The sequence below is a fragment of the Sturnira hondurensis genome, unplaced genomic scaffold, assembly GCF_014824575.4.
Source record: "Sturnira hondurensis isolate 20B ecotype Veracruz unplaced genomic scaffold, ASM1482457v3 Scaffold0018493, whole genome shotgun sequence".
NCBI lineage: Eukaryota > Metazoa > Chordata > Mammalia > Chiroptera > Phyllostomidae > Sturnira > Sturnira hondurensis.
Window position 1 is genome coordinate 1,499,785 of NW_028091124.1, and position 24,893 is coordinate 1,524,677.

General features: G+C 61.8%; 1 protein-coding gene across 1 annotated transcript; it reads right to left on the bottom strand.

Moving 5' to 3' along the window:
* Positions 1–14,428: 14,428 nt before the first annotated feature.
* On the bottom strand, positions 14,429–23,098 carry ASB1 (ankyrin repeat and SOCS box containing 1). Its single transcript, XM_037069193.1, has 5 exons — positions 22,960–23,098; positions 20,996–21,137; positions 19,476–19,778; positions 15,882–16,267; positions 14,429–14,918 (listed from the first exon to the last, which is right to left on the bottom strand). Exons 1-5 carry the CDS (start codon positions 23,006–23,008, stop codon positions 14,791–14,793), a joined length of 1,008 nt encoding a protein of 335 aa, XP_036925088.1. The 5' UTR covers positions 23,009–23,098; the 3' UTR covers positions 14,429–14,790.
* Between the last annotated feature and the right edge of the window lie 1,795 nt (positions 23,099–24,893).

Sequence of the window (24,893 nt, forward strand, 5' to 3'; positions counted from 1 at the left end):
GAGAGAGTTTGGGAATCGGGACCCAGGCCCACACCCCTCCCGACTCACTCCCCGGCGATGTGGTTCTTAAAAGCCTCTGGCCTCCAGATGTGTGCCTGCGAGCGATTCCCTGGGTTATTTCGGGCTCGGGGCCTTGATCTTCTGCCACTTTGGAAGAAGCGGAGAAACAAAGGGGTCTGCGCTGTTGCTTAATCGCGAGGCTGCTGCCCTCGTGCTGAGCCAGCACTCCCCCGCCCCTCGCAGGGGCCGCTCCGCCCCTCCAACGGTCCAGGCAGGACCCGGAGCTCCCTCTCCTGTCCCCTGCTGGCCAGCTCTCCGCTGTCCTCCTGCTAACAGTGGCCTCCAGAAAACAAGAGGCAAATAACCGCTAGCCTCGTGGTGCCGGCAACAGGTCGCAGCCGGGTGGGGGCCTGGAGCAGCTGGGGCTGCTGGGCCCTGACCCCACTGCCCTCCCTCGAGCTGAAGGTGCAGACTGCGCCCCCACCCCGGGGCCATGCAGCCCTCGTCCCTCCAGAGCTGGCGGCTGAGACCCCAGCTCAGCACACGGACACCTGCTGCCCGGAGGAATCCCAGCTCTGCCTCAGGAAGCCTGCGCCACCCTGTGCGCCCGGCCTATGCATTCACCCCTGCCCCACTCACTCACATGCCCAGCAAACACCCGGAGAGCCACTCTGGCCCGAGCTGTCCCTGGGGAAGAGAGGGCTGTGACAGACTCTGACGGCAGGATGCTGGGGACGTGTGTTCCAACAGGCACAGAGCAGGCTGCTTGCAGACTGACCTCCAAACCGGCCGAGCCTGAAGGACAGAGAAGCCCCTCCAGTGAAGGAAGGGAAGACCAGTCCGGGTGAAGGGCGGGGCCCATGGGGGCCTGGAAGGAGTCCCCTGTGGTCAGAGCAAAACCTGCAACAGGCAGAGGAAAAGATGCAGTGAAGGGGTATCGAGACCCACAGCCCCACGAGGGGGTGGTGTGGTCCTTCGAGCCCAGGGCCACCCGGCCCCTGTGCCTGGGTGCAGCTTCCCTTGGGGGGCCTTAGAGAGCAGGTGCACTCCCAAAGCCCGAGAGGACTGTGAGAACGCCCCCCGTGCCCCCTTATTTCCTTTGCTCCCTCGGAATTAGCCGCACTGTGTGATTCTTCTCAGTACCCTGGTGACCAAAGAATCGCCACAGGTGCCTGGGGTGGGCGCTGAGCCGGGTGGCGAGCAGCTCCCGGCCAGCCCACCCCCCAGTCAGACCTCTGGGTGCTGAGCCCCTCTGTAAAAACGATCCTCTTTGGCACAGCGAGGAGGGAGGGGTGGGGTGCGCCCCACAGCTGTGGGTGTGGGTGTGCACGCGTGCACCAGTGTGAGGGAACGCAGCGACAGACGTGAAATGCGCTTTAGCACCGGAGAGGCAATCGGGGAGGCCTTGCTCAGGGCGGCCAGTCCAACCCTACGAAGCGGCTTCCTCCCGCCCCCTGCCCCCCGCCTCGGGGACTGGGTGGCCCTGCAGACTCAGAGGCTCTCGAAGGAGCCACGTGTGGGCATTAAACTCAACACGTTTCCATTTAAACCTCCCGTGGCTGCAAGGGGCTCTCACACTGTGACAGGCATGGACACCCTGCCGGCCGCTGAGGAGCGGTCACTGATCCAGGCCAGGCCCGCCTGCCCCGCCCACCATCGAGGCCAGGTGCTTCCCCGAAGCGTCTGTGGCTCCAGAGCTGGACCAGCTTTTGGAAGCAGCCACAGCGGTGATGAGAGCGAGCAGGCGCCCTGAGCGGGCAGAGGCGCCGCCCCAGGCACGACCGGCAGGGACCAGCCCTGCTCGTCGGCGCCGACAAACTCCAGGGCGAGCAGGGCTGGTCCACACTGAACAGCGAAAGCAAGAAAAATGGCATCATGAAGCGCTTTATAAAGGATACCATATGTCCTCCCACAAATCATGTCCCCAAACACCCTCTCTCTTATCCGCTCCCACAAAAAAAAAGGGGAAAAGAAAAGATCAAGGACTCAGAAATCAGGAAAACCTGCAACCCCTGAGGGGTGCTCCTTGGGGGCGGGGCGGGGCAGCTGAAGTGCTGAGAGGCCTCCGGGGGCAGAAGGGCGGGCTGAGGGGGGGGGGCACCAGGACGAGGGTTTTGTTCTCGCCGATTTGGGGCAAATGGAAAACCTGGGGAACTGCTGTCTCTCCGAGAGAACAGAAGAACTCCAGCACCTTAACCTGAGACAAATCCAAAATCCAAACCAAATACAGCAGAAAGCAGGTGACAAGAACACTGCCAAAACACTGTCCGAAAAAGTTAAGGTTCATGAGAAAACTAGAAATAAAAAGAAAAAAGAAAACTGCCTCACCTTCTCAAGTAAGTGAAAGAAAATAGGCAAAAACACGTCCGTCTCACTGCCTTTTTTCAAGTGACCTTTTTAGGTCTCCGTCACCGAGCTACCCAACCCTCACATCCCGTGTCATTTCCATTTCACAGAAAAGGAAACCAAGGCCCAAAGGAGCTGACTGGTAATTACGTTAACAACAAATGTAGAGGAGACAGAGTCACTGCTCCGGTGGCCATCTGCTGTGCAACAAGTCACCCTGAGGTCAGGGCGGGCACAGAACCCAGGGCGCCACTCTCTAGTACAGCAGGCGGGGCGTGACCAGGGTGGCCCAGCCACAGTCCTCCGCCGATGCCTGTGTCAAGGCGCGCAGAGCCAGGGGGGAGTTTCCTCCTTCCCCTCCAACACGGCTGCCTTCGGGTCCTGGCTCGCCGTCCACCGGCGCAGGAGGCTTGGCTCCTGGAGGTGGCCTGCCCTCCTTGTCGTCACCCTTCCCCTGGGGCCCCAGCCAGCCCCTACACCTCGAGGTCTCTGACTCCCTGCTGGGGGAGCCAGGAAACAGGCCCCCAGACCCCCAACCACAGGGTCACCACCCTGAACGGGCCGGCAGGCGATTCTGCTCAGCAGAGCGCAGCCGGCCTGCAGCCGAACCTCAGACCAATCTCGACCAGAGAACCACTGTGCCAGACCTGACCTCCAACGACAGGCCCATGAGCCCGAGGCTTTTCAGGGTCGTGAGGAGCTGTACACTCTCTCCCTGCAGGACCCTGCCTGGGGCGTGGGGGTGGGGACAAGAGAGGGTCCCGCAGGGCACGTCCCTGCTCTCCAAGGAGCCCCAGGACATAGCCCGGACAAGGAGGGTGAAGACACAGAAGCAAGACACCAACCCGCACGACCAAGTCAGGGACCCCCCAAACCTCCGGTCACTTTTGGGAGAGGAGGCAGTCCTGTGTGAAACGCGTTTGAGCGGCGGGAAGGAGAGGGATGGCGTCCACTCCCACCCCTGCCTCGAAGGTGCAGCCAAGCAGAAAATAACCCGAGCAAGGGGGTTCAAGGTCAGGACTCATGAAGGGCAGGGGCAGGGTGAGGGCACTTCATTCAGGTTTCAAAGGAAAAGGTGACCCCAGAGGCCAGGGGAGCTTGGGACATGCAGGAGGCAAATATTTGGGTCATTTTTTAGCTCATTCTTGCTTTAGAAATGTTTGGTTTTTTAATAATGTCCTGTTCTGTAGATATATCTTTTTAAATATATTTTATTGATTATGCTATTACAGTTGTCCCATTTTCCCCTCTTCACTCCCCTCCACCCTGCACACCCTCTCCCACCCCCACATCCCCTCCGCCCCTGCCTTTAGTTCATGTCCATGTGTCATAAGTTCTTTGGCTTCACATTTCCCATACTATTCTTGCCCCCCCCCCCACCTATTTTCTACCTACTGTCTCTGCTACTTATTCTCTGTGCCTTTTCCTCATTTCTCCCCCTCCCACTCCCCTATTGCTGGCCCTCCATGGGATCTCCATTTCTGTGATTCTGTTCCTGTTCTAGTTGTTTGCTTAGTTTGTTTCTGTTTTAGGTGTGGTTGTTAATAGTTGTGAGTTTGCTGTCATTTTACTGTCCGCATTTTTATCTTCTTTTTCTCAGATAAGTCCCTTTAACATTTCATATAATAAGGGCTTGGTGATGATGAGCTCCTTGAACTTGACCTTATCTGAGAAGCGCTTTACCTGCCCTTTCCCTTTCGGGCAAGCTGGTCTCAGAGACTCCAAGAGAAGCCACGCGCTAAGGCTGGTGTGGGGCTGACCCCTGGGGCCGTCCCTCTGAGGCCAGACTGGGTCGCCTGCGGGCACCACAGCACATGGGGGACCCAGGGGGTGGACTGCCAGCACTCTGGGCCTGAGATCACCCCCGCGACCGGCCCCACGGCGCTCTGCGGAGCGAAGGCCAGAAGACAAAGAGACAGGTTCCCACCTCATTCTTCACACCAGGCTGTGAAACGGGCTGGGGTGGGGGGGGGCGGCGTTCGGAAGGTGCAACCTGTCTGCATGAGACCCGGGCTCGTGGTTAACAGGTCCCCTGGAACTCGGGGTCACATGCGGCTCCCTGCCCGGCGTGTCTGGACTCTACCACCACCTCCTCCCTGCACCCCGGCCCCTTCACGGCCCCGCGCGCCACGGCCCTGCAGAAAACGCCTTAATAGACTGTGAGTGTTAATGCCCTGCGCAATAAATAAGAGGCAGTTGAATTTTACACAGGGGAGAGAAGTAGGCACTTCAGAGTCGTAAAGATGTAGCTTTTCCACAAGGCCGTCGGCATCAGACACAAGTGGGGAATGACACGGCGCTCGGGTGTGCTCAGTGCATGTGCGCCGGGTGCACACAACGTAACACCCACCTGCGGAGGTTTAGAGTCGATGTGAGGGGCTTTCTTAACACTCTGCCCACTCTGTGGCTCCCCATTCTGTGGGGAGGGGACACAAGGCTTTGTAAGTACCTAGATTCCTCACCCTGCCCCCCAAAAAGTTCAGAGAAAATGCACAAAGGAGGGCAGCCTGGAAGGGGGCCCTGGGACCCTGTGACCCGACCTCCAGGAGGGCGGGGCTGCCCTCCAGGGGGGTCCGACAGCACAGCCCCCCATCCCACCCGCCCTGGTACCCCTTTCTAATTAGGCAGGGGTGCTCACACCGACCACCCTCCCCAGCAGGAACCCCTGGGGGACACTGGGCCGACACACCACCTCTGTGGGTAGAAATTGCAGACAGAGGGTGCACAGTCCCACCCACAGGGCTGAATGAAGAGCCCCCCGCCAAGGCTCGGGTGCAAGGCCAAGGGCAGGGCCCAGCCCTGCCCACTCTCCAGCAGGGGAGGCGAGAGGAGGGGAGTCACGGGGAGGTGGCCCAGTGCCCAGGGCCGCGCCTGGCACCTCGAGGCAGTCCCATCTGACGAGGGGCTGCACTGCAGCTTTGCAGACACAGCTGAGAAAACGCACTGGCTGCAAGAGGGGCGTCATTGGTCTGGAAGCGGAACGGGGTGGGCGTCGGCCCAGACGATGGCAGGCCTTCGACTGGCTCCTCGGAAGCCACTGTCCCTCTGGCTGGCCCCGGTCAACACGCTGGCCTGCGTGTTGGGCTGAAGGTGGTCAGTGAAGGGAACTGGTGGCCACAGCCACAGGCTCTCAGCCAGGAGAGGACCGTGGAAAGGCAAAGCCCCGGACAGAGGCGCCCGGGGCCGGTCCCTGTCTGCGGGAGCCTGGAGGCGGCCAGTCCCAGGACAGTCTCGGCACTTTCACACCGGCTCCACGAGCCTGGAGCACAGGCGGTGACCGGCTGCGGCAGAGGGAGAGTTACGACTTGCGAGTTTGGAAAGCGAGAAGCAGCCGGGCTCCCCCGCCCCCAGAGACACCGGGGTGGGAAGTTCAGGATCAGTTTCAACTGCAAAGACCAAGGTGATTTAGGAGGTAAAACATTGCGTTTGTGTCGGATTTCCACACCTTCCCCTCAGCCCGGCACACAGGGCCTCACCGCATCGCTCACCCTGGCCGACGACAGCCGGCCTCGGGGGCTCCCGTCTGCAGGTTAGAGCCCACGGCCTGCCCTCGCCCGGAGCCTTCCTCAGCCTCGACCCCCCGCCTGTGGTCTCGAGCCCCCACAGGGCCCGGAGCACACACTGCCCCATTGTGCACGAGCCGGGCTGGCCCGAGGCCAGGTGCACTGCTAATACATGTTTCTTAAATCCCCCGTTGATGCGTTTGCCTTGGTGGCTTTGGGCTGACACTGTGCTTAAGTTCACCACCACACTGAGTCTGAGCAAACGGAAAGGAAAACGCACAAACACGGAACAAAGCCTGGCCAGGCTCACGCCTGGGAACAGGTGTTTCCCATCTTCCACACCCTGAGCGCTCCCCCAGGACCAGCCGGGCCCGAGGCATCTCGGCAACAGCTCGGAGGGAACGGGCAGGCCAGGCCCAGCTGGACGGCCCTCGGGGCAGCTGTCTCTTGGGCACCGTAAACCCAGCAGATTGAAGCCAGGCTTTCCACACAGCGACCGTCGAGTCTGCCCGCCACCCCCTGCAGGGGATGGGTAGGGGCCCCGAGGCCACCGGTGGTCCCAGCGAGAGTCTAGACACACTTCGCCGCCCCTCGCCGGGGCTGCTTGCCGCCCCCCATGCCAGAATTGCTCAACAACAGGCGTTTTGGAGGAAGGCGCCGAAAGGGCTCAGTGGCCCAACAAGCAGATCTGCCGGCAAACCCACGGGTTTGGAGCAACTGCTTTCCCTTGGGGCCACGGCAGGGCTGGCCCTGCTCGGGCCAGTGACGGACGCCTGCCAGCAGGTCAGTGTCTCACGTCCTCCCTCCAGATACGAGGAGGGAGGACTCAGGCCAACATCCTAGTCCACCAGGGTGTCACCAGACGGCCGGAGCCCCTCAGGGAGGTGTCCTGCCTCAGGCACCGACCGGCTCCCTGAGTGTGTGACCAGCGAAGCCCCACAGCCAGGTCCCTAAACTCCGAAGGGGACCTGTGCCTGTTAGTCAGGGCTCCACCGTCACTGTCTAGAAACCAGTAACAGTTTCTCTGACTTCGTGATTTGTGAGCCCAGTCTGATGGGACAACAAATCATGGTGCCAGTGAGGGCGGGAGGGCCACACGGGGACAGGGGCCAAGTCCCAGGGTCGGCCCAGGCCCGCGAGGGTCTGCACTTGGGCTGCGTTGAATGGCAAATAAAAAAACACAGCAATGGGTCAAGAAACCACAGGAAAAGCCCTCTTCCTGCTTTTTGAACAAGGGGTCTGTGTTCTCACTTGGCACTGAGGCCCGCAAAGGTGCAGCCGGCCGGGCTCAGCAAGCCAGTGCACGCTGGATGCAGGGGAAAGGTGCCTCGTTGTGGGTGCCGGCGTCAGGGTCCAGGAGAGACCCTGCTGCCTGCCAGCCAGTGTGCGAAGAAAGGCAGGGGAAGGGGGTTGGGGCGGCCACCGGAGAGCCCGGACAGAGGGCGCCAGGCCCGCCCCCAGGCTGCGCAGGGAGGGGCGATGCCGTCCTGGACGATGGGCACGTGGCAGACCCCCTGGGAGAGCAGGGCCCTCTGAGGGCGGGCGCAGCACCAGCACCAGGCACTCGAGGGTCTGCGGGAGCCACCGTGTGAGTGCACGCCCCCAGGGGCTAGGGGAGAGGAGACTCACTTGCTCACGGCGTCTCCCCAGGGCGGGAAACGGGACCTTTGCATGTGTCCTGCACAGTTTCCGAGTCTGCCAGGTCTTCTGCAGGGACGGGCATGGCACTCACTCTCGGGAAAATGAAGTCCCATCCGCGCATGTGTGGTGTGTGTGCATGCAGATCACACACACCTGTGAGACGCACACACTCCCAGTCTGAAGGCTAGCATCCTGGCAGCCCTCCGTCCACACGGGCTCCCAAGTGTGGGCTTGGCACCGGGCTCTGCGTGCGCTGCAGTTGGGGGCTGACCCCCGTGCGTCTGTGTAAGTGGCAACGGGCAGGCACCCTGAGGGCAGGAAGTGGCGGCCACAAGGAGGTGTCTAGTGGGGCTTCTGGAGGACGGCAGCAGCAGGCTCTGCCCGTCTCCCATCCGCCTCTGTGGCCTCCGCCCCTGCGGGCCAAAGGTGGGGCTAAGCACGAGCAACTCTGGGAAGGACTCGGACTGACTGGGTCGGGAAGGGCTCGGCGCCTGGGGCCCTGCAATGCGAACTGGCCCCCCAGGGGCACAGGGGCAGTGGTCCAGACCACAGCCAGGACACTGTCATTACTAAACTTGGACCTTAAACGGTGCCCTTTTACCCCACACACAGCCAGCCCTCTGTCCACCCTCCCCCATCCCAGGTTTTCTAGACTGTTCTCCTCATGAGGGCCATGGGCCCTGGGACACACAGCCAAGTAGGCTGGAATCCGTGTGAACATGTGGCTGAGCCCCTCCGGGGGCCCATATGACAACCAGCGAGACATCCCCGCTGTGTCTTGTCATCTCTTTGCAAGTGACCAGGCTGAACATCCCAGGAGGATGGGTCGGGTCCATCCTGTTTGCCAGGCACTGAGAGCAGCGGCTGGTGACACACTTGTGGGGTTGTCCTTGTCCCCCGGGGCTGCTGTAACACAGGACCACAGGCAGGGGGTGCCCAACAGCAGACTCAGACTGTCTCCGAGGTCAGGAGTCCCGACACCCTGAAGTGAGGCCTCAGCAGGGCTGGGACCTGTCCCGGCCTCCAGTGCCGCCAGGGCCCTTGGGCCCTCAGCACTGCGTCAGGCCCATCCCCACCTCTGCGTCCTGTGTGTCCCAGGTCCAAGTCTCCTACCCCTTCCTCTTCTTCTTCGAAGGACCCCCTGCTGAGCCGTGGGCCCTCAGGCGACCAGGTCCCGGCTCGGACGCCCCTGGAAGCCTGGGCCACGAGTCTCACTTCGGGCTGGGCTAGGTGACAGGGCCTTCCTCGTCATTGTCCCCTTCATCAGGACAACTCCTACTCACCTGCTCCATGGGTGGCCCTTTGCCTTTTACTCCGTGACTTATTTTAGGCAGAAGGACCCCAAGACTCTTCTCCCCAAAGCCCCTGTGTCTCAGTGCCACCGGCACTTCACTCTCTCCTCAATGGCCAGGCCATATCTCCGGGACCTTCCCCAGGGCTCCAGGCCTGGGACCGCCGGAGCAGCACAGGACAAAGCCAGGCCCCGCCCCGGAGGATGAGACGCCAGCCCTCACAGGGCCTGTTCCCTACATGTTCCTCAGGTCAGAGAGGGGTGACAGGTCAAGGTGACGCCAATGTGAACAGCCTTTGAGGGAAAACACATCGTTTCTAGAGTCAAACCAGACACGGGCAATGACCTGTGACCACTGACCCCCACGCCTCCCTCTGGCCCCTTCCTCGTCACAGCTGCATCCAATTCCCACCCCACCTCCCGAGGCTCAGCCCAGAGCCCAGCACCCCCCTCCTGTGAGCCGCCCTGTTGCCTTTGGCCACCCCAGACAAGAGTGGGGGCTGTGTGAGGTGTGCAGCCAGACCCTCCCCGATTTGCAAATGAGGGAAACAGGACCCAGAGCAGACCACCAGTGACCCGCCGGGGCAGTAGGCTCCACAGCGGGGTCTCTGGCCGGCCGGTGCCAGGCTGTGGGTCTCACCCACCGCAGGTGAGCAGGCCCTCCTGTCTGCCTCCACTCGGCTGCCCCTGGTGCTTCCCCCAGCTCCCGCCCCTCGCACCTTCCTCCTGCTTCCGAGCCCCAGGCACTTGCAGGGGCCCGGGGCACCTGCCCCCACCCCTGCTCCTGTGGCTGGGAGAGAACTCACACCCTCTGGCTGTCCTGCCTCCCCTCACGGCGTCGCTCCCTCCATGTCCGAGTTGCTCCCATCCATCTGTTTTCTGGTGAGGTTCTAAAACTACGTTTTCTAACAGTCATCTCAGTGGGTTCACGCTTTTTAAGTGAGAATCCCGGGTCTTTGTGGGGTTTCAGGAAGAGCCCGGCAGCAGCCCCATCGGCCTGTTGGAGGCGGGAGGCGATGACCATGTGGGTTTGCTGTCAGAATGGGGACAGGTGGCATGGGAGCCAAGGCAGGGTCACAGCCGCCACACCGGGGCCACTGAGGCAGGAAGGCCACCTTTTCGGTGGGAGGGCGGCAGAGGGGGCAATGAAGGAGACACCTGAGACAGCAGATACAGAGATGCGCTGGGAGCCACTGGGAAAGGAATGAACATCTTTATTTAGCTTGTCCATCCTGGGTTCACCCCAAAGCTTCACGCCCCCTCCCTGACCCTGTCAAAGTCAGTCATGTGACTGCCAGGCCCAGAACAAGGGGCCCCGCCCGCGGTCCCCTGCCTCCCACCCCACAGGGCACAGCAGGGCAGTCATCTGGCCGGGAAGCGTGGGTTTCGAACACCGAGGAGCTCACACTCCGCAGACCAGAGCCCCACGGTGTGCAACGGCTCTCCCAGCTGCTGACATCCGTGCAGCCTACCAGGCACCTCCACAGAGCAGGTGACACGCCTATTCCAAATGAGACCTTCTCTGGATCGGCGGGCACTGCCCAGAGAGCCGAGGCTCCCACCTGAACCGCGGACATGGACGTTTTACCTAACCAGCTGTATGAAATAAACAGCCCACGAAATGAAGGCACAGGGGGGCGTCCTGGGGGAGCAAGCATTTAGCAAAGTCACGGCAGCACACAGAAGGCCGTCCAGCGTACGTCTGCGAACTCCTGGCCAGGTGCAAGTACAAGAACAAGAACAGCGGGTCCCCGCACCTGCGCCCCCCGACAGGACAGAGCCAAGGAAGTCGCCGAGGCCGCGCACCCCTCCTGCTTGGCCCGCCCCAGGCGCCGAGCCCACAATGGGCCGAGGACGCTGCTGGCCCCGCCCCCGCAGCGTGCTGCTGTGTGGCACCACGCCGACAGGGGCGGGGTTTCGGCACATCGGTACACTACTTGGTGGGGATCCGAAATCAAAGCCACTGACACTGACGCCCCCCCCATGCCCCCAGACAGGAAGCAATCCATCCCACAGCAGCCGAGGCCACCCTGTGCCCCGCCCACTTCACCCTATGACCCAACCAGGCCATATGGGACCCAGTCCGCCATCACTGCACCTCAAAACTGGCACGTCCCTCCGTTCCTCCCACGGAGGTCTCCTGAATGTGCTCCCATGAACCACGTGTGTGCGTGTCAACTCTATTCCACACCACGGGAGCCGGTGGGGGGGGGCTCCTCCAGGAGGGAGAGTGGAGCTGGCAGAGAACCCAGGACACCCAGGACTGGCCACCGACCACCAGGGCGGTGCCCAAGGACCGAACCCCCGGGGACCGAAGGCCCCTGTACCCAGGCCGGGGCTCAGGCCGCGCCTCTCAGAGAAGCCGCACCAGCTGCCTGGGAGAGTCTCACGGATTCGGATTCGCCAGCAGGCCAACCTGCCGGGACACCGGCTCTGTCCTCACCGGGACACGCGCACACCTCCCAGCTCGCACGCGGGGTCCCAATCGGCGCTCCTTCGCGGCCGACTAGCAGCAGCGGCCCCGTGACGAGGCCCTGCGACGGCGTCCAGGCTGACTCTAGAACCCGGGAGGAACCCCGCCCCATCACGTCAACACCCACAGGAGCCAGACGGGGAAGCCCAACTGCAGGGCCCGGAGACGGCAGACCGGAGACGGCAGACCTGACAGCAGGCAGCCGAGTCTGTTTCGCTACCAAGATCTCCTTCAGAAAATAAAAATGGTGGCCTCTATCACCCCCTTCACTAAAGGGCACGTGTCACCACATCAGGAAGGAGATAATCTCACAATAAGAGACAGCGCTGTGGGCGGAGCAGACGCAACTTCCTCAGTTACTTAAGGAGTGTCCTCTGACCTGGGACCTGCGGAGGGCCCGCTGTGCCAGGTCTGTGCCGCTGTCCCGGGGGCACAGGTCAAGCCTGATCCCGGAGGTTACAGGCTGCTGCGGCACCACCCTCAATCACCTTGAGTGCACGTCCACTGAGAGGAGGGACAGTGGTCCCGGGACAGCAGGTGACCTGCCCCAGGCACTGCTCAAGGACTGAGTACTTCCCACGAGTCCTGCGTGTCCCCCACAAGCCCCGTGGGACAGGGGCCTCCCAACCAGGCCCCGTGTCCAGGCCTCCCGACCTGGACCTGCCCGGCACAGCACCCCTGACGGGCGCCCCGCCCTCGGCTCAGTCCTGGGCTGGGCCCTTCTCTCCCTGAGCCTTCGGGAAGCATTCGTCCGAGAGCCAGTGTGCGGAAGATGGAGATGGACCCGCAGGCTGGGTCACAGACACGCCCACTGCGCGGGGACATCGCCAACCGCCCTCCTCCCAAAAGCGCCCGATGAGTGAGTGCACTCGCTCACTGCGACCGAGCAGGTGTCCGACGGAGCATCACGACTAAAGCGTCGCCGCCTCAGCCCCTGCCCCAGACAGAGCAGGGCGCAGACGAATACGTGAAAGTGTCAATAAATAGGGGAAAGGCACAAACACGCAACAACAAGCAACACGGACAGGTTTGGAGTCTAAACCCTACCCAGGAAGCCAAAGCTGAGTGCTCAGCGGTGCAGCCCCCCGCCCGGCCCCCCGCCCGGCCCCCTGCCCGGCCCATCTGTCCACAACGGTCTAGGGCCCGAGCCCGGGTCTGTGTTCAACTGCCAGCAGATGGCCCGGCCTGGGACCCGCCTGGGACCAGGCTCCCTTCCCATTGGTCCTGGGAGCCCTGAGGGGAGGCTCCGGGACCAGCAGGGCGCAGCCCCAGCCAGCCCAGCCACATGGCCTCACCGCGTGGGGCTCGTGCACAGCGCTCTGTGGGCCCCCCAACTCCTGCTCTGTGGCCCGCCCTGGCGGCAGAGGAGAATGAAGCTCCAGTCGACTGCCCCTCCAACGCTGTCTTCAGACTCCCGCTGGCAGCTACGAAGTTCCCACGCGGGGGAGCCTCAGCGCTGCCGGGACCCTGAAGAAAACTGCCAGAGGAGCCACCTGTGCTCCGCAAGGACACGCTGAGGCCCCAGCCCCGAGCAGCCTGGAGGCTGAGTTGCCCACCTGGGGCTCCGGGACTGGCAGTGTCCCCAGGGGCTGCTGTCCAGAAGGTCCTAGAGCAGAGCCACCCTCCGCCCGGGTGGGGCTGGGGAGGCACCATCCTTGGTAGGCGGGCCAAGCGGAGAGCGCCTGGCGGGCGGATGTTGGCGCGTGTGGGTCTACACCAAGGCTCTCCCAAGGAAGGCCTGTGCCGATGAATAGGCAGCCGGGGAGGGGGGGCCAGAACTGGAGAAGCTCCCCTCAGCCCCACCCAGCGCCGATGACGTGAAGCCCACCCAGTGCCGGCATCCACCCGTTGACACTCTGAATTCTCTATGGCCCCTGCCGACGTCCAGGCAAGGCCTGCCTCCCACTGTCCCTGCCTAGTCACAGCCCAGCTTCAATCCCGTCCCCCAAGAACACACCTAGGCCCCGGCCCAGCCAAAGCCGCTGGAGCCACTGCAGCCGAAACGGAACAGCCTCCACCAGCACCCACCACCGCAGGGCCTCCCCTCTCACAGACTCCTGATCTGCAAGACCAGACCCAAGCTCGGCCAACAAGGCCCGCGCCCCTCAGGAGCAGTGCACGGCCCGACCTCAGGCCACATCTGGTGACAGCACCAGGCCTGCAACAACTGTGTCCCTCCTGAAACACAGAGGGGCTCCCCTCAGACCCCAGGCAGGGCAGCCCGGCTCCCCAGCTCAGAACCCACCCGGGACACAGGTGGTGGCTTGGAATCCTACCCTCGGGCCCCAGAAGGCCAGGGCCAGACACTGCCTGGGTGGCAAAACCCACAGTGACGTCAGGGCAATTGTTACTGATCACGCTCCTCCTGCTACAGAAAACCAACCAGGTGTGACATCCGCCATCTCTCAACACTTCCAAAGGTCAGAATAACAGGGGTCCACACCACGGCCCTGAGGCCTCGCATGACCAGACGTGGTTTTCCCAGCAACAACAGCACCTGGAGGGGCAGCCCACGCCTGGCTGTTTGGCCCAGGTGTGAGGGAGCCCCACCCACAGCCCCAGATGTCAGGTGCCAACTGCTCAGCTCTCTTCCCAACCCCTGCCCTAGATGGGGAAGACCTGCCTTCACCGACACCCATTTCTTAGGTCCCAGGAGCAACTACAAAGACATCGGGTCCAAAAAGGACAAGCAACTGGCAACCACAGGTGTTTGGTCCACTGATCACAGGCAAGTGACAGCTGGGCAGGTGGTGTCTGCGCCATGTGCAGGGACTGACCAAGAGGCCAGCTGCAGGCCTCCTCACTGGGTCCGGGAGTGAATGCTTCTGGGCAGCCTGGGCCAGGTGGGCGAGCACGGCCAGGCCTCAAGTCACTGGTGTCTTTGAGCCCCCCAGAACGGAGCAGTGGTGAACCCAAGCCCTGTGGGCTACAGGCCAGGCACAGTCGGTACCAGACCAGGAAGAGCCCTGGGGAGCGTCACCTCCTGGCTGTGAACATACTCGGGCCCTCACTGGAGACATGCGGCCTGGAAACCCTCCCGGACCACCCACCCCGGGAGGGAGCGAGGGCCTGGTGAGGAAGGGTGTGCATGTGACAGACGTCTCAGGTCAACCCTGGCACACAGGAAAAACCAGCAAGTCCATGAAATGTGTATCTGTACTCCATGGTTCTTTGCCGAGAACCCCCCTCCACTCGGTGTCAGGAGGAGGAACCCGCCAATCACGGTGGGAAGGGAAGGCGCAGACAGAAGCTCTGGGATGTGCCGGAGTCTCCCCGGGCCCAGCACAGCCCGTACCTGCTCTCGGGCAGAGGCCGCTCACTCACAGGCGGCTGCGAAGACCCAAGACAGACACTTGGGCAGAACGAAGCCCCGGCTGGAGATTTCTGAGGGGGTTACACGCAGAGAACAGGGCCGCCGGCCCCGCCGAGCACCCGGCGAGAGCGAGTCGGCACAGGGCAGGGCTCGCGGGGCAGAACGCGGGCCGACCTCACTGCAGACCACCTCCTGGGCTGCGGCCGGCCGCTGCCCTTGGCTTCTACTCGTACAGCAGGAACTTCTTGATGGGGTCCGGCAGCGGCAGCGAGGGGATCAGATGCAGGCGGTGTTTGCCGAGAGCTCTTCTCACGGCCACGCGGCACAGGTTCAGCAAGGCCCTGGGGACACCTGGACACCAGGGGGAGAAAGGGGGGACAGAAGCAAGGGGTTAACTCCCCTCCTCACTCTGCGACCAACAGGCACGGATGGCTGTGTGGTTTCAGAGCGCGGCGCACGAGCCCCGCTGAGAAACCCCCCTCGCCCGAGGCGCCAGGTCGCAGTGACAGCGTCTCCTCGCCCACATCCTGCCCCAGAGAGAGCAGAGATGGCCCATGAGGAGGACAGGCTGACGGTCTCGCTCCGGGCGGCCCGGCTGCGCCGTGTCAGCGCCTCGTGCAGCAGGCGTGAGCCCAGGCAGCGCGGCCCCAGCGGCTCCGCTCCGACCACCCACTGACCAGGGCCTCTGGGGGAGGCAGCCACTGGCTACGGGGCCACTGGCTGCTCCAGGCCAAGGTGCCAAGGGACACCCCAACTACACTCTGCGGGAGGGGCCATGCACTGTCTGTCCCCTCGGACGCGCTCCAAAGGCAGGTGGCAGCAAGCCCCGGGGCAGGACAGAGGGGCCTTGACGTCTACATCGGAGAGCGAGCCCCCACCAGGACCCGGCCCACCAGCTGCAGCCTCACTGCCTGTCCTGTGTGAGGCCTTCACTCGCGAACGAGCAGACTGTAGACTTTCTAACGGAGAGGGGTCCTCTCACCCAGTCCCAAGCCAAGGGGAGAAGTGGGGGACCCGAGAAAACGGGCCTGTGACTTGCTTAAGGCAAGCATTCAAGACTCAGACAAGAGTGAAAGAATTTGGGGCCGAAGAGCAGAGACTGCGACTTCCAGAACCTGGAGGACACATGCTTTCCTCCATTTCCTGGTAGCGACTACTGGTACCCAGGGTTATTTTCAAAGAGAAGACCAACCCAGAAGACTGTTCTGGAAGGTTCCTGGCCCTAACTGTGGATGCTGACCAGGTGCTTGGCCGCACCGTGGTTCACCGCACTGACCCGGCCGAGTGCAGGCCAGGGTGGACTCAGGTCCTTACTTCTGGCCTCTTCGAAGAGCTGCAGGGCCTCCGGGTCCACCTTCCTCCGGCCTCGGGCCTCCGGGCCCAGGGACTCCCACCGGACCAGGCTCAGGTTGGCTCCGAAGTCTATGAGCAGGCTCACGAAGGCAGCCTCGCAGCCGTGCCGCAGGACGGCATCCATGACGCAGCCAGGCGCACCCCTGGAGAAGCCCTGCGTGTTGACGGGCCCATTGCAGTTGAAGTCGGGGTTCGCCCCCGCCTGCAGCAGCAGCCGGAAGCACTGCAGGTTGTGGTAGGCCGCGCTGATGTACAGCGGGCAGACCACCAGGGAGGTGAGGCGCCGGGAGAAGGGGGGCCGGAGGTCAGGGATCACGTGGTGGTTGATGTCGACATCCGCCCCATACCTGCAGGGAGCACAGGGACAGTCAGACCTCGAAGTGGCTCACGGAGCACGACAGCTCGCCCCGGCCAGCAGGCAGCAGTGGTTCGGGACCTGTGAACCAGGTGCAGAGCCGGCGAGGGGCTCTTCCGAACCCTTCCGGGCTCGACAGCCCACAGCCACTTGGACACCTGAAAGGACGGCGTCCAAATTCATCACCAAACCAGCAATCCCAAAACCCACAAAAGGCCACACACACCATAAAGAAAACGACCAACTAACGTCACTTCCGCACATCAACTTAGCCCCCAGCAAAACGTCAGCAAAGACAACCCAATCACTAAGGACGTGCCGAGCCCCAGCCTCACGGGAGCAGGTGGCCACCCCAACATCAGAGACTCTATGAGCGTCTCCTGTCGAGTGCAGGGGTCTAAGGAACGAGCGTGACCGTCTCCACAGACGCGAATGCAGGCGTGTGATGGAACCCAGTACTCACGCTCGTTCAAAAATACTCAGAAAAAGAGTAGGTGACAGGTATCTCCTAGACACGAAAAAATACATCCTCAACCCAGAAGTTAGCATCTTGCCCATCGTGAGCCACTGGGCTATCCTGCTAAGCCAGGCGCAACACACACCCCCACCTGCTGACTCCCTATTTTAAAGGTGTTTTAAATAAAGTAACTGTTAGTGCAATTAGACAATTAACTGAGAGAGAAGGCAAAGAAAGGTAAAACTTCCCACTTTCAGAGGCTGTGCCCATGTCTGGAAAACCCTAAATCAACAAAAATACAACTACCAAGCAATGAGAGGTTTACTGAAGGAACACAAAATCAGCCCTGGCTGGTGTAGCTCAGTGGACTGAGCATCCACAGTTCCGCGTGTCCCGGGGAGCCAGCGCTGCTGCTCAGAGCGGCGCGGGTGGGGAGACGCCACCAGCCCCCTCACTGACACCACAGTGGGCACCATCCAACACTCGAACGCCAAGATGGCCCTCCGAGGCAGGTATGCCTCCCCCTGGGAGGGACGAGGGAGACATTCTGGAACACACACTAACCCAGCAAACTTGTTTCACCTCCCACACTCGACCACCTACGGGAAGGAGAACTGCTCTGCAAGCACTAGCATTTTCCCTCATTCTTAGGGTCTGTCTCCCGAAGTGTTTGCAATTTTGGGCAATATGACAGCCCCGCATCCACTCATAAAAATACACTGGATGCGATCCAGTTCATTTTAATCCTGAAGAGTTTCCAAAATTCTCCCCCGCTTTTAATATCACTGGCAAGGATCCCTGGGGAAAGCTCAGTAAATCAACATAACGTTTGCACACAGAGAAACACTGCCCCTCACCTTTTTTAAAAAAACCTGAGCAGCCCCTATCAAGGCAGTCTGTAAGAAACAAGATGGAGTTTACTTGCAGATGCAGTGGTTAAACATGTAAGAAAAATGAGAGGGGGGCGCTGCACGGCGCACGGCACACTGCACAGCACACGGTGACGGAGAGCCCTGCGGGGAGGGGATGCACAGGAGGCAGGGGCGTGCACTCTGCGCCCCCTTCCCCGCCAGTCAGCTGCCCCTTCAGAGGACACCGCATTCCCTGACAGAGCAGTGCGTACAGCCACGCTGTGCCCCTGCAGCCGGGAGGGACAGAGGTCTCGACGACTGTCCTCCAAAGGGACGCCGTGCGCCCTCTCAAAGTCAGGCCTGACCCCTCGCACAGCAGCGGCACGCCGCAAGCCGACGGGGACGCCCCAGAAGCCCCAGGCGGTTTCTGGAACGGAGGTGGAATCTCCCAGACAGACCCACTGGGAACATTCTGAGTGAGTGATAACTCGCATCCCCCACGAGGCAGCTGCGTGGGGCTCAGGCTGCTCTGCCCTTGCCCCACCCCCCAACAGGACAGCCACACCCCCACACTCACCTTTCCAGAAGCCAACCTCACAGCCAGGCAGACACAGAGCCTCTGACGGCACAAGTACGGTCCCAGGGCCTCGTTTCAAACCCACATTCTCTGCTGGGCGGGGGGACACCAGGTCCCTGCCTTCGAACCGCCCACCCCACTGCGGCCCATCACCACGGAACCCTTGCCTGGTCCCTGGACACGGAGAACCCGCTCCCTGCACTGCACTCTGACCCCCTCTGTGGGGGGGCGGCCTCTGGAGCCAGGGAGTGGGATGGGCACCCTGGGCAGAAAGGGGCCACCGGGTGGGCAACGGGAACTTGGTCCGGCTCCCCATGGAGAAAGGTCACCCGAAGTCCAATCAAAGGAAGACCCCAAACCACTCCAACCCAGAGGAAGGCAAGCAAAGGAAGCACAGGGCGTGAAACACGGACACAAAAGGAGCAATTAAGAAACAAAAAGAGACCTACCAGCAGCTACAGCAAAATTCTTTTTTTTTAAAAGAAAAAGCATCCCAGACAGCCAAATAACAAAGGTTGACCCAGGGAACGACTCCAACCCAGGAAGAGTAGGGCTGCAGCCGTGACACCGTACGGAGCTTCCAGGAAGCCAGTAGGTTTCTCACTCAACAAAACCTTTCGTGTTGATAAAGATCAGTAAGCAAGCACTTTTATGAGCTAAATCAGCACCCAGTACAGAACACAGAATCTACCAGAAATACCGGGGAGCCACACCCCACAGCTGAGACCAGTGCTCACAGTCTCTGAGGTCCGGGCCAGCCCCCTGGTTAGAAACGTCAGAGAATAGTAACCTGACCGAGGCCACCCAACTGCACCCCGTGGACAGAAACCCCACGGCCACGCAGCCAGGACGTGCGTCCACGACGACGGAAACGAGATGGTTGCTCTATCCAAACACAACACAGTAAAGTTAGATGCAACTTTCTCCTCCGTGACGACTTCACCTGTTTAAAAGTGAGGAAAGCGCTTAGTGGCTACGGCCAAGGCTATAAACAAAGACAAATTAATAACCTTGAATATTCACATTGCTACAGAAAACAATGAATAACCACTCAACTCAAAAGTTATGAAGAAAATTTTAAAAAGTATTTTTAAAAGAGAAAAAAGTAGCAGTTAGTAAAAATAACAAAAGGACTGAAAAACCTAAGTAGTACCTCTTTTCAATGACCAATAAACTAAACAAACCCTCTGACAAGTCTGACTGGAGAGAGAAAAGGCAACGCAGACCACAAGGAGCCAGGCCCCGGCTGACACGCCACGTGCCCCGCCACCTGAGGAAGGCCCCAGGACCACGGTGGCCCGGCCGTGGTACTGACCTGATGAGGGCCTGCAGGATGTCGGCCCTGCCCACCCGAGAGGCGTGGTAGACAGGGGTGCTGCGGTGGTGCCGGCTGCCGTTGGGGTCGGCACCAGCCTCCAGGAGAATCTGGGTGCTCTCCAGGTGCCCGTTCACTACGGCCACGTACAGGGCCGTCTGTCCCTTCACGTCCACCAGGTCCACCTCGGCCCCCTTCCGGATCAGGAAGTCCACGCAGTTCCCGTGGCCGGCAGTGGCCGCGATGCGCAGCGGGGTGCAGGGCAGCCAGCCACAGCACCAGACGGACTTCTCGTTGATACGGCTGGGAGAGAGCACAGGGCGGCCGGCGCTGAGGGCGGCACCGGGAGACCAACGAGAGGCCCCGCCTGCCCTGGGACGGGGCCCGGGAAGCGGAGGGCAGGGCTGGCCCATCAGCCGGCTGCCCGGGGCTGCGACCGTGCTCCAGGGAGCGTTCTCTGTGCACATCCTCACCATGCTGGGCCCGGGCCCGAGGCAGGACGGCAACTACAGGCCCATTCTACGAAGAAGCAACCCCACCCTGGCTGGCGTGGCTCAGTGGATTGAGAACCAGCCTGCCAACCAAAAGGCTACCCGTTGGATTCCCAGTCAGGGCACATGCCTGGGTTTCGGGCCAGGTCCCCAGTTTCGGGCACACAAGAGGCAGCCACACACTGATGTTTCTCTCTCTCCCCTCTTCCCTTCCCCTTGGTCTAAAACTAAACAAAATCTGAGAAAGAAGAAAAGAGGGAAGGAAAGAAACCCCTTCGGGAGCCACCCAGAGGTACAATGAGACACAGCATCGGCACCGGGGCAAGCAGGAAGACAGGAAAAGCAGGGGCAGCCCTGGGGGCGGGGCCTCACATCTGGCTGGGCCCCCACAAGAGAAGACTGTGAGCTCTCCCTGGTGCCCCAGGCGGGGAGAAGGGACAGCAGGCTCTTCTTCGGGGAAGGAAGGGCTGGAGCCACCCTGGAAGGACCGGAGGACTGGGCAGGCAAGCGGCAACAAAATGGAGCAAGGATCGGAGCCCCCGGCACACACACAGGCCAGCACGACGGACAGCGTCCATCGGAGACAGATGACTGGGGACCTAAGAAGCCAGACAAGAGTACACCAGGAATGATGCCACATATGGGCCACTAGGGGGTTGGGACCCCAGGCCAAGGAGGCCAAATTCAGGCGCACAGCCTCGGATACAGAGCCACAAGAGCCCTTCAAAGGGGCGAGGCCACCCACTAATGAAGAGGGTGATGGTGCCACCTCAGTACTGTCAAGGAAGCCAACCCAGAGAGGCCAGAAGCCACCAGAAAACATAAAGGTCAAATGACAGTGGTGGCGGTGGACTTGAACTCAGTCCTGACTGCACCACCTGGCCGTGCACTACGAGTCTGGCCGTTCTCCTTCGGCTCCTTCGCTCCCTGCCCTCTAAGATGGGAAAGCCTCCACCACAGGCTGGGCAGAGCACCCCCCATCCAGGGCACGGGCCTCAGCCTCGGGCGGCCCGGGGCAGCCAGGCCCACCTGCGGTAGCCCTCCTCCTGCAGCAGGCTCCGGAGGGTCTGCAGGTCCCCCACGTAGGCGGCGTCATGGAGCCTGGTGTCCTCACAGCGCTCCAGTGGGTGGTCGCAGAACTGCTCCCTCAGCCACTCCTTCAGATTGGGACCTGCGCTGGAGAGAGGGGCTCCTGTCAGCCAGAAGGGGGTGCCACCCGCAGCCACCCCCCACCCCCACCCACAAAGAAATCGCTCCCATGCTCTAGACTTCCAGAGCACAGAAAAATATAGCAAGTTCCCTTAATGAAAGTAGCGCATTCCTGACACCGAACCTGACGTGAACAGTACTTTCAGACATGTTGGTGGGATGGGGGACCATGAACCAAACCCACTTAACACAGACAATCCCAACCAAACAAGGGATCTGTGAGCAGGAAAGACACCAACCCCAGGCTGCCTTCGACCAGGTTTGGGGGTAAAGCTCGCCCCTCCCAGGCACCGTCCCCAGCACTGAAGTCGCTTTTCACATTCTAGTCAGACCTGGCGGAGGCGAACACAGAAGGCCACAGGCCACTGCACAGGCTGCAGGGCTCACAGATGCACGGGCCACACACCCAGGCCTGCGGGTCAGCAGGCTGGCATCGAGGACCCTGTGGGACCACCACCCAGGGCCCCACTCCAGCCACGCCGTAGTTTCACCCCAGGACAAGTTCGAGGAGGGGGTGAGACTGAGAGCGTGGAGGGTGAAGACAGACAGGTGAGCGGGAGCCGTGGTGTCTGCTGGGCCTCCCTGGGCCTCGCACCACCCCACCATCCGGGGCAGCCCCTCTTCGCCAGCTGCAGGCCAACGGCCACTGCAGTCTGTGTTTTGCCGCTCAGTTTCTCCAGTGACAGCTGTCACCCCACGGGCGTGCCAGTGCCAGGTGGGCTTCTTTGGGGTAACTCCCAGGCCTGCAACCCACTAGGTGACGAGACAGCGCCTGCGTGGAGCAGGGCAGCGCCGACCTGCCTTCCACAGGATTCCCCTCCTGACTGAGAGGTGGCTGCCGTCCTTTGTCCAGTCGACACCTCTCGTTCCATCCCTCACCCACATGGGATCACCTCCCGAACCCCCAGGTCCTGGCTGTCCCTGGTGTCAAAGCCAGTACCAGCCAAACCCCAGGACGCAAGGGGCTTTGGCTTGTTCACTGGGGTGTCCCAGCTTCAGCCAAGTCCAGCCAATCCTGGGTCCTTGGTGACCGCTTGCTGGAGCGAGGGAAGGAGGGTTCCAAAGTGTTACTTGCCAGGGTCTCCAAGTCAACATCATATCTTAAATCAAGGCGCACTTAAGAGTAACAAGCTTCTTGGTATACTAGTCAAGACGAATCATCTCTTTGGAGGGATATCCCTCCAAAGATACCCAGGAGCAGGGAAGGCCCAGGGCACAGAGAAGCGGTTGGTACACAGGCAGATTTAGACGAAAGGCGAGGGAATCCCACCGCAGGTTCAAAGGGAGGCGATCCCGCACCCCAGGGAAGGAGGCTCGACCCCTGCATAGCCACTCGTGCGGAGCAGGGACATTTCGAAGGGAGACCCTACGTCTCATGGCGACTTTGGGTGGTGGGCGTGAGCCCTTCCAGCCGCCTAAACAAAGTGCCAGAGCCGCCGCCTCTGCCGGCGGGGCGGGGCCAGGCCTGCTGTGTCACTGACTGCGCTACAGTCGTCTGCGGGGGCAGGTGGACAAGAGGTCCCTGCGTGCCCGGGGGTCCAGTTCTGGGGCTTTCCTGACCGGCGCCCGCAAGAGCCGGAGGGCGGCCCGTGTCCCATGTTTACAGTCGAGTCCTAACGGGCTGACAGTTAAAACGCAGGTTCCCTAGGAACGGAAACCAGCACGAGGGCTTCGCGCGAGCCCTAGGAGCGCGGTGACCGCAGCGGCCGGCCAGACAGACCCCCGGACGAAGACACAGCGGCCTGGCCCCCGCCGCCGCGCCCCGGCGGCGGCGCGTACGTTACCTGCGGGCCCCGGTCCGGCCCGACCGTCGGGACCGCCGCCCTCCGCCATGCGCGACCCCACCTCCGGCCGGTCCGCTGCCGGCCTCCCAGGTCCGAGAGCGCCCCGCAGACCGGAACCCGCGCGACAGCGACCACTTCCGGCGCCGCGGCAGGTGGGTCGCGCCGGAGGAGCGACTTCCGGGAGCGCGCCCGTCCCGCTCGGGCGTCCGCAGCGCCGCGCAGGGCTCCGGGGCCACGTCTCGCCTCGCTTCCTGAGGGGAGCGCGAGCGAGCCCCGAAACCGGGGCGCGCTGTCGGTCCGGGGTGCAGGGCCAGAGCACCGTGGCGGCGGGGGCGGCTGGGAAAACAAGCTCGCCGGGGGCGGAGCCGGATTCGCCTGCCCTGGGAGCCCCGGTTGGTCAGGCCGGTCCCCGCCCCCGGGGGGAGGGCGTGACCTCCCCTGGAGGTTGTGGGCGGGGCCGGGGGCCGAAGTCCAGCTGGAGGTCGTCCTCGCCCAGTGGCTGGTGCCCAAGAGTGACTGTGGGGTGAGGCGTGCGCCCACAGCGGCGGCCCGGCTCTACGTGTCCACGCTCAGCTGTGGGCTCGGAGCAGCCCCCAGAGCGTGGACCTGAAGCTACGGGACGCCCAGCTCTGTTCCCCTCAGCAGGCTGGGTTGGAGGGGTACCGCAGCGCGGGGCTTCTTTAATGGGGTATTCGGCGCATGCTTCCCCGAAACTCTTTGCACGAACTGCTGTTAAACCACGCGTATTGAGTTGGTGCTTGAGCAGGGGTTCCCTGTGGCTCCTTCCACGACCCCCAGCCGCCCCCGCAAACCAGACAGCGTGCATGGTTTCTGCGGGAGGAGGAGCCTGGGGCCCCAGGGGATAGATGGACAGGGAGGGAGCGCGGACAGTCGAAGGGCGGCTCTGGGTTTCAGAGGCGAAGTGGGAGATAGTGCGGGGGGCGGGGCCCTGACTAGTGTGAGGCCAGACCCCCCAAAAACTGTGCATGTGACTCGCTGGCCTTTCTTGCGTTGCAGTAACAAGGCCAGGCTGGAATAAGGGGAGCCACAAAGGGGAACTGGTGTCCCGGCGATGAGCCGGCCCAGATGCCCTGGGTGGCACCACCCAAGCTGTAGACCCGGCAGGCCGGGCTGGGTGTTGGTGGGGAAAGGGTGCTTCGTGCATCGCTGTGTGGGCTTGATAAGAACAGAGTGCACCCTTGGCACCAGGACCAGGGTGACGCCCACGGTCCCACCCTGCAAGGGGGCCAGGCAGCCCCCACTGAGCTGCACACAGAAACATCTGGTATCTTTGAAAACAGGGGAGCCTGGCCCTGGCTGGGCAGCTCAGCTGCCTGGAGCATCATCCCCATACACTGAAAGATTGTGGGTTGGATTCCCAGTCAGGACACATATCCAGGCGGCAGGTGCTCCGTCCATACAGGGGGCTAGTGCTCAGCCTGGGAAAGGACGACATCCTGCTGCAACACGGGCGACCCTTGGGGACATTGTGCAGGATGAAACCCGTCACAAAAAGGACAAGTGCACAGAGGTTCCTAACGCAGTCAGATTCACAGAAGGGTGGGTGCCTGGGGCTGGGTGGGAATGAGGAATTTTTAAAGATTGTATTTATTTTTAGAGAGAGGGAGAGAAAATAACTGGTTGCCTCTCAAACACCCCCAGACGGGAGGTGGAACCCGCAACCCAGGCATGTGCCCTGAGCAGGAATCAAACCAGTAACCTTTCGGTTCACAGGCTGATGTTCAATCCACCGAGCCGAACCAGCCAGGGCGAGTCATTGTTTAATGAACAGTTTCAGGACAGGGAGATGATCAAGTTCCGGAGTTCAGTCGCACTGCAGTGTGAATGTGCTTAACACTACAGAACGGTACACTTTACAAAGGGAAGACAGTGTTTATTATGTTTACATTACTACAACAGAGAAAGGGGAGCCT

Excerpts from the sequence above, each read along its gene's own strand:
- ASB1 (XM_037069193.1), bottom strand. The coding sequence starts at position 23,008 with ATGGCGGAGGGCGGCGGTCCCGACGGTCGGGCCGGACCGGGGCCCGCA. Across the intron at positions 21,138-22,959 it reads GGCCGGACCGGGGCCCGCAG|GTCCCAATCTGAAGGAGTGG; the intron begins GTAACGTACGCG and ends TCTCCAGCGCAG. Across the intron at positions 16,268-19,475 it reads ATCCTGCAGGCCCTCATCAG|GTATGGGGCGGATGTCGACA; the intron begins GTCAGTACCACG and ends TGCTCCCTGCAG.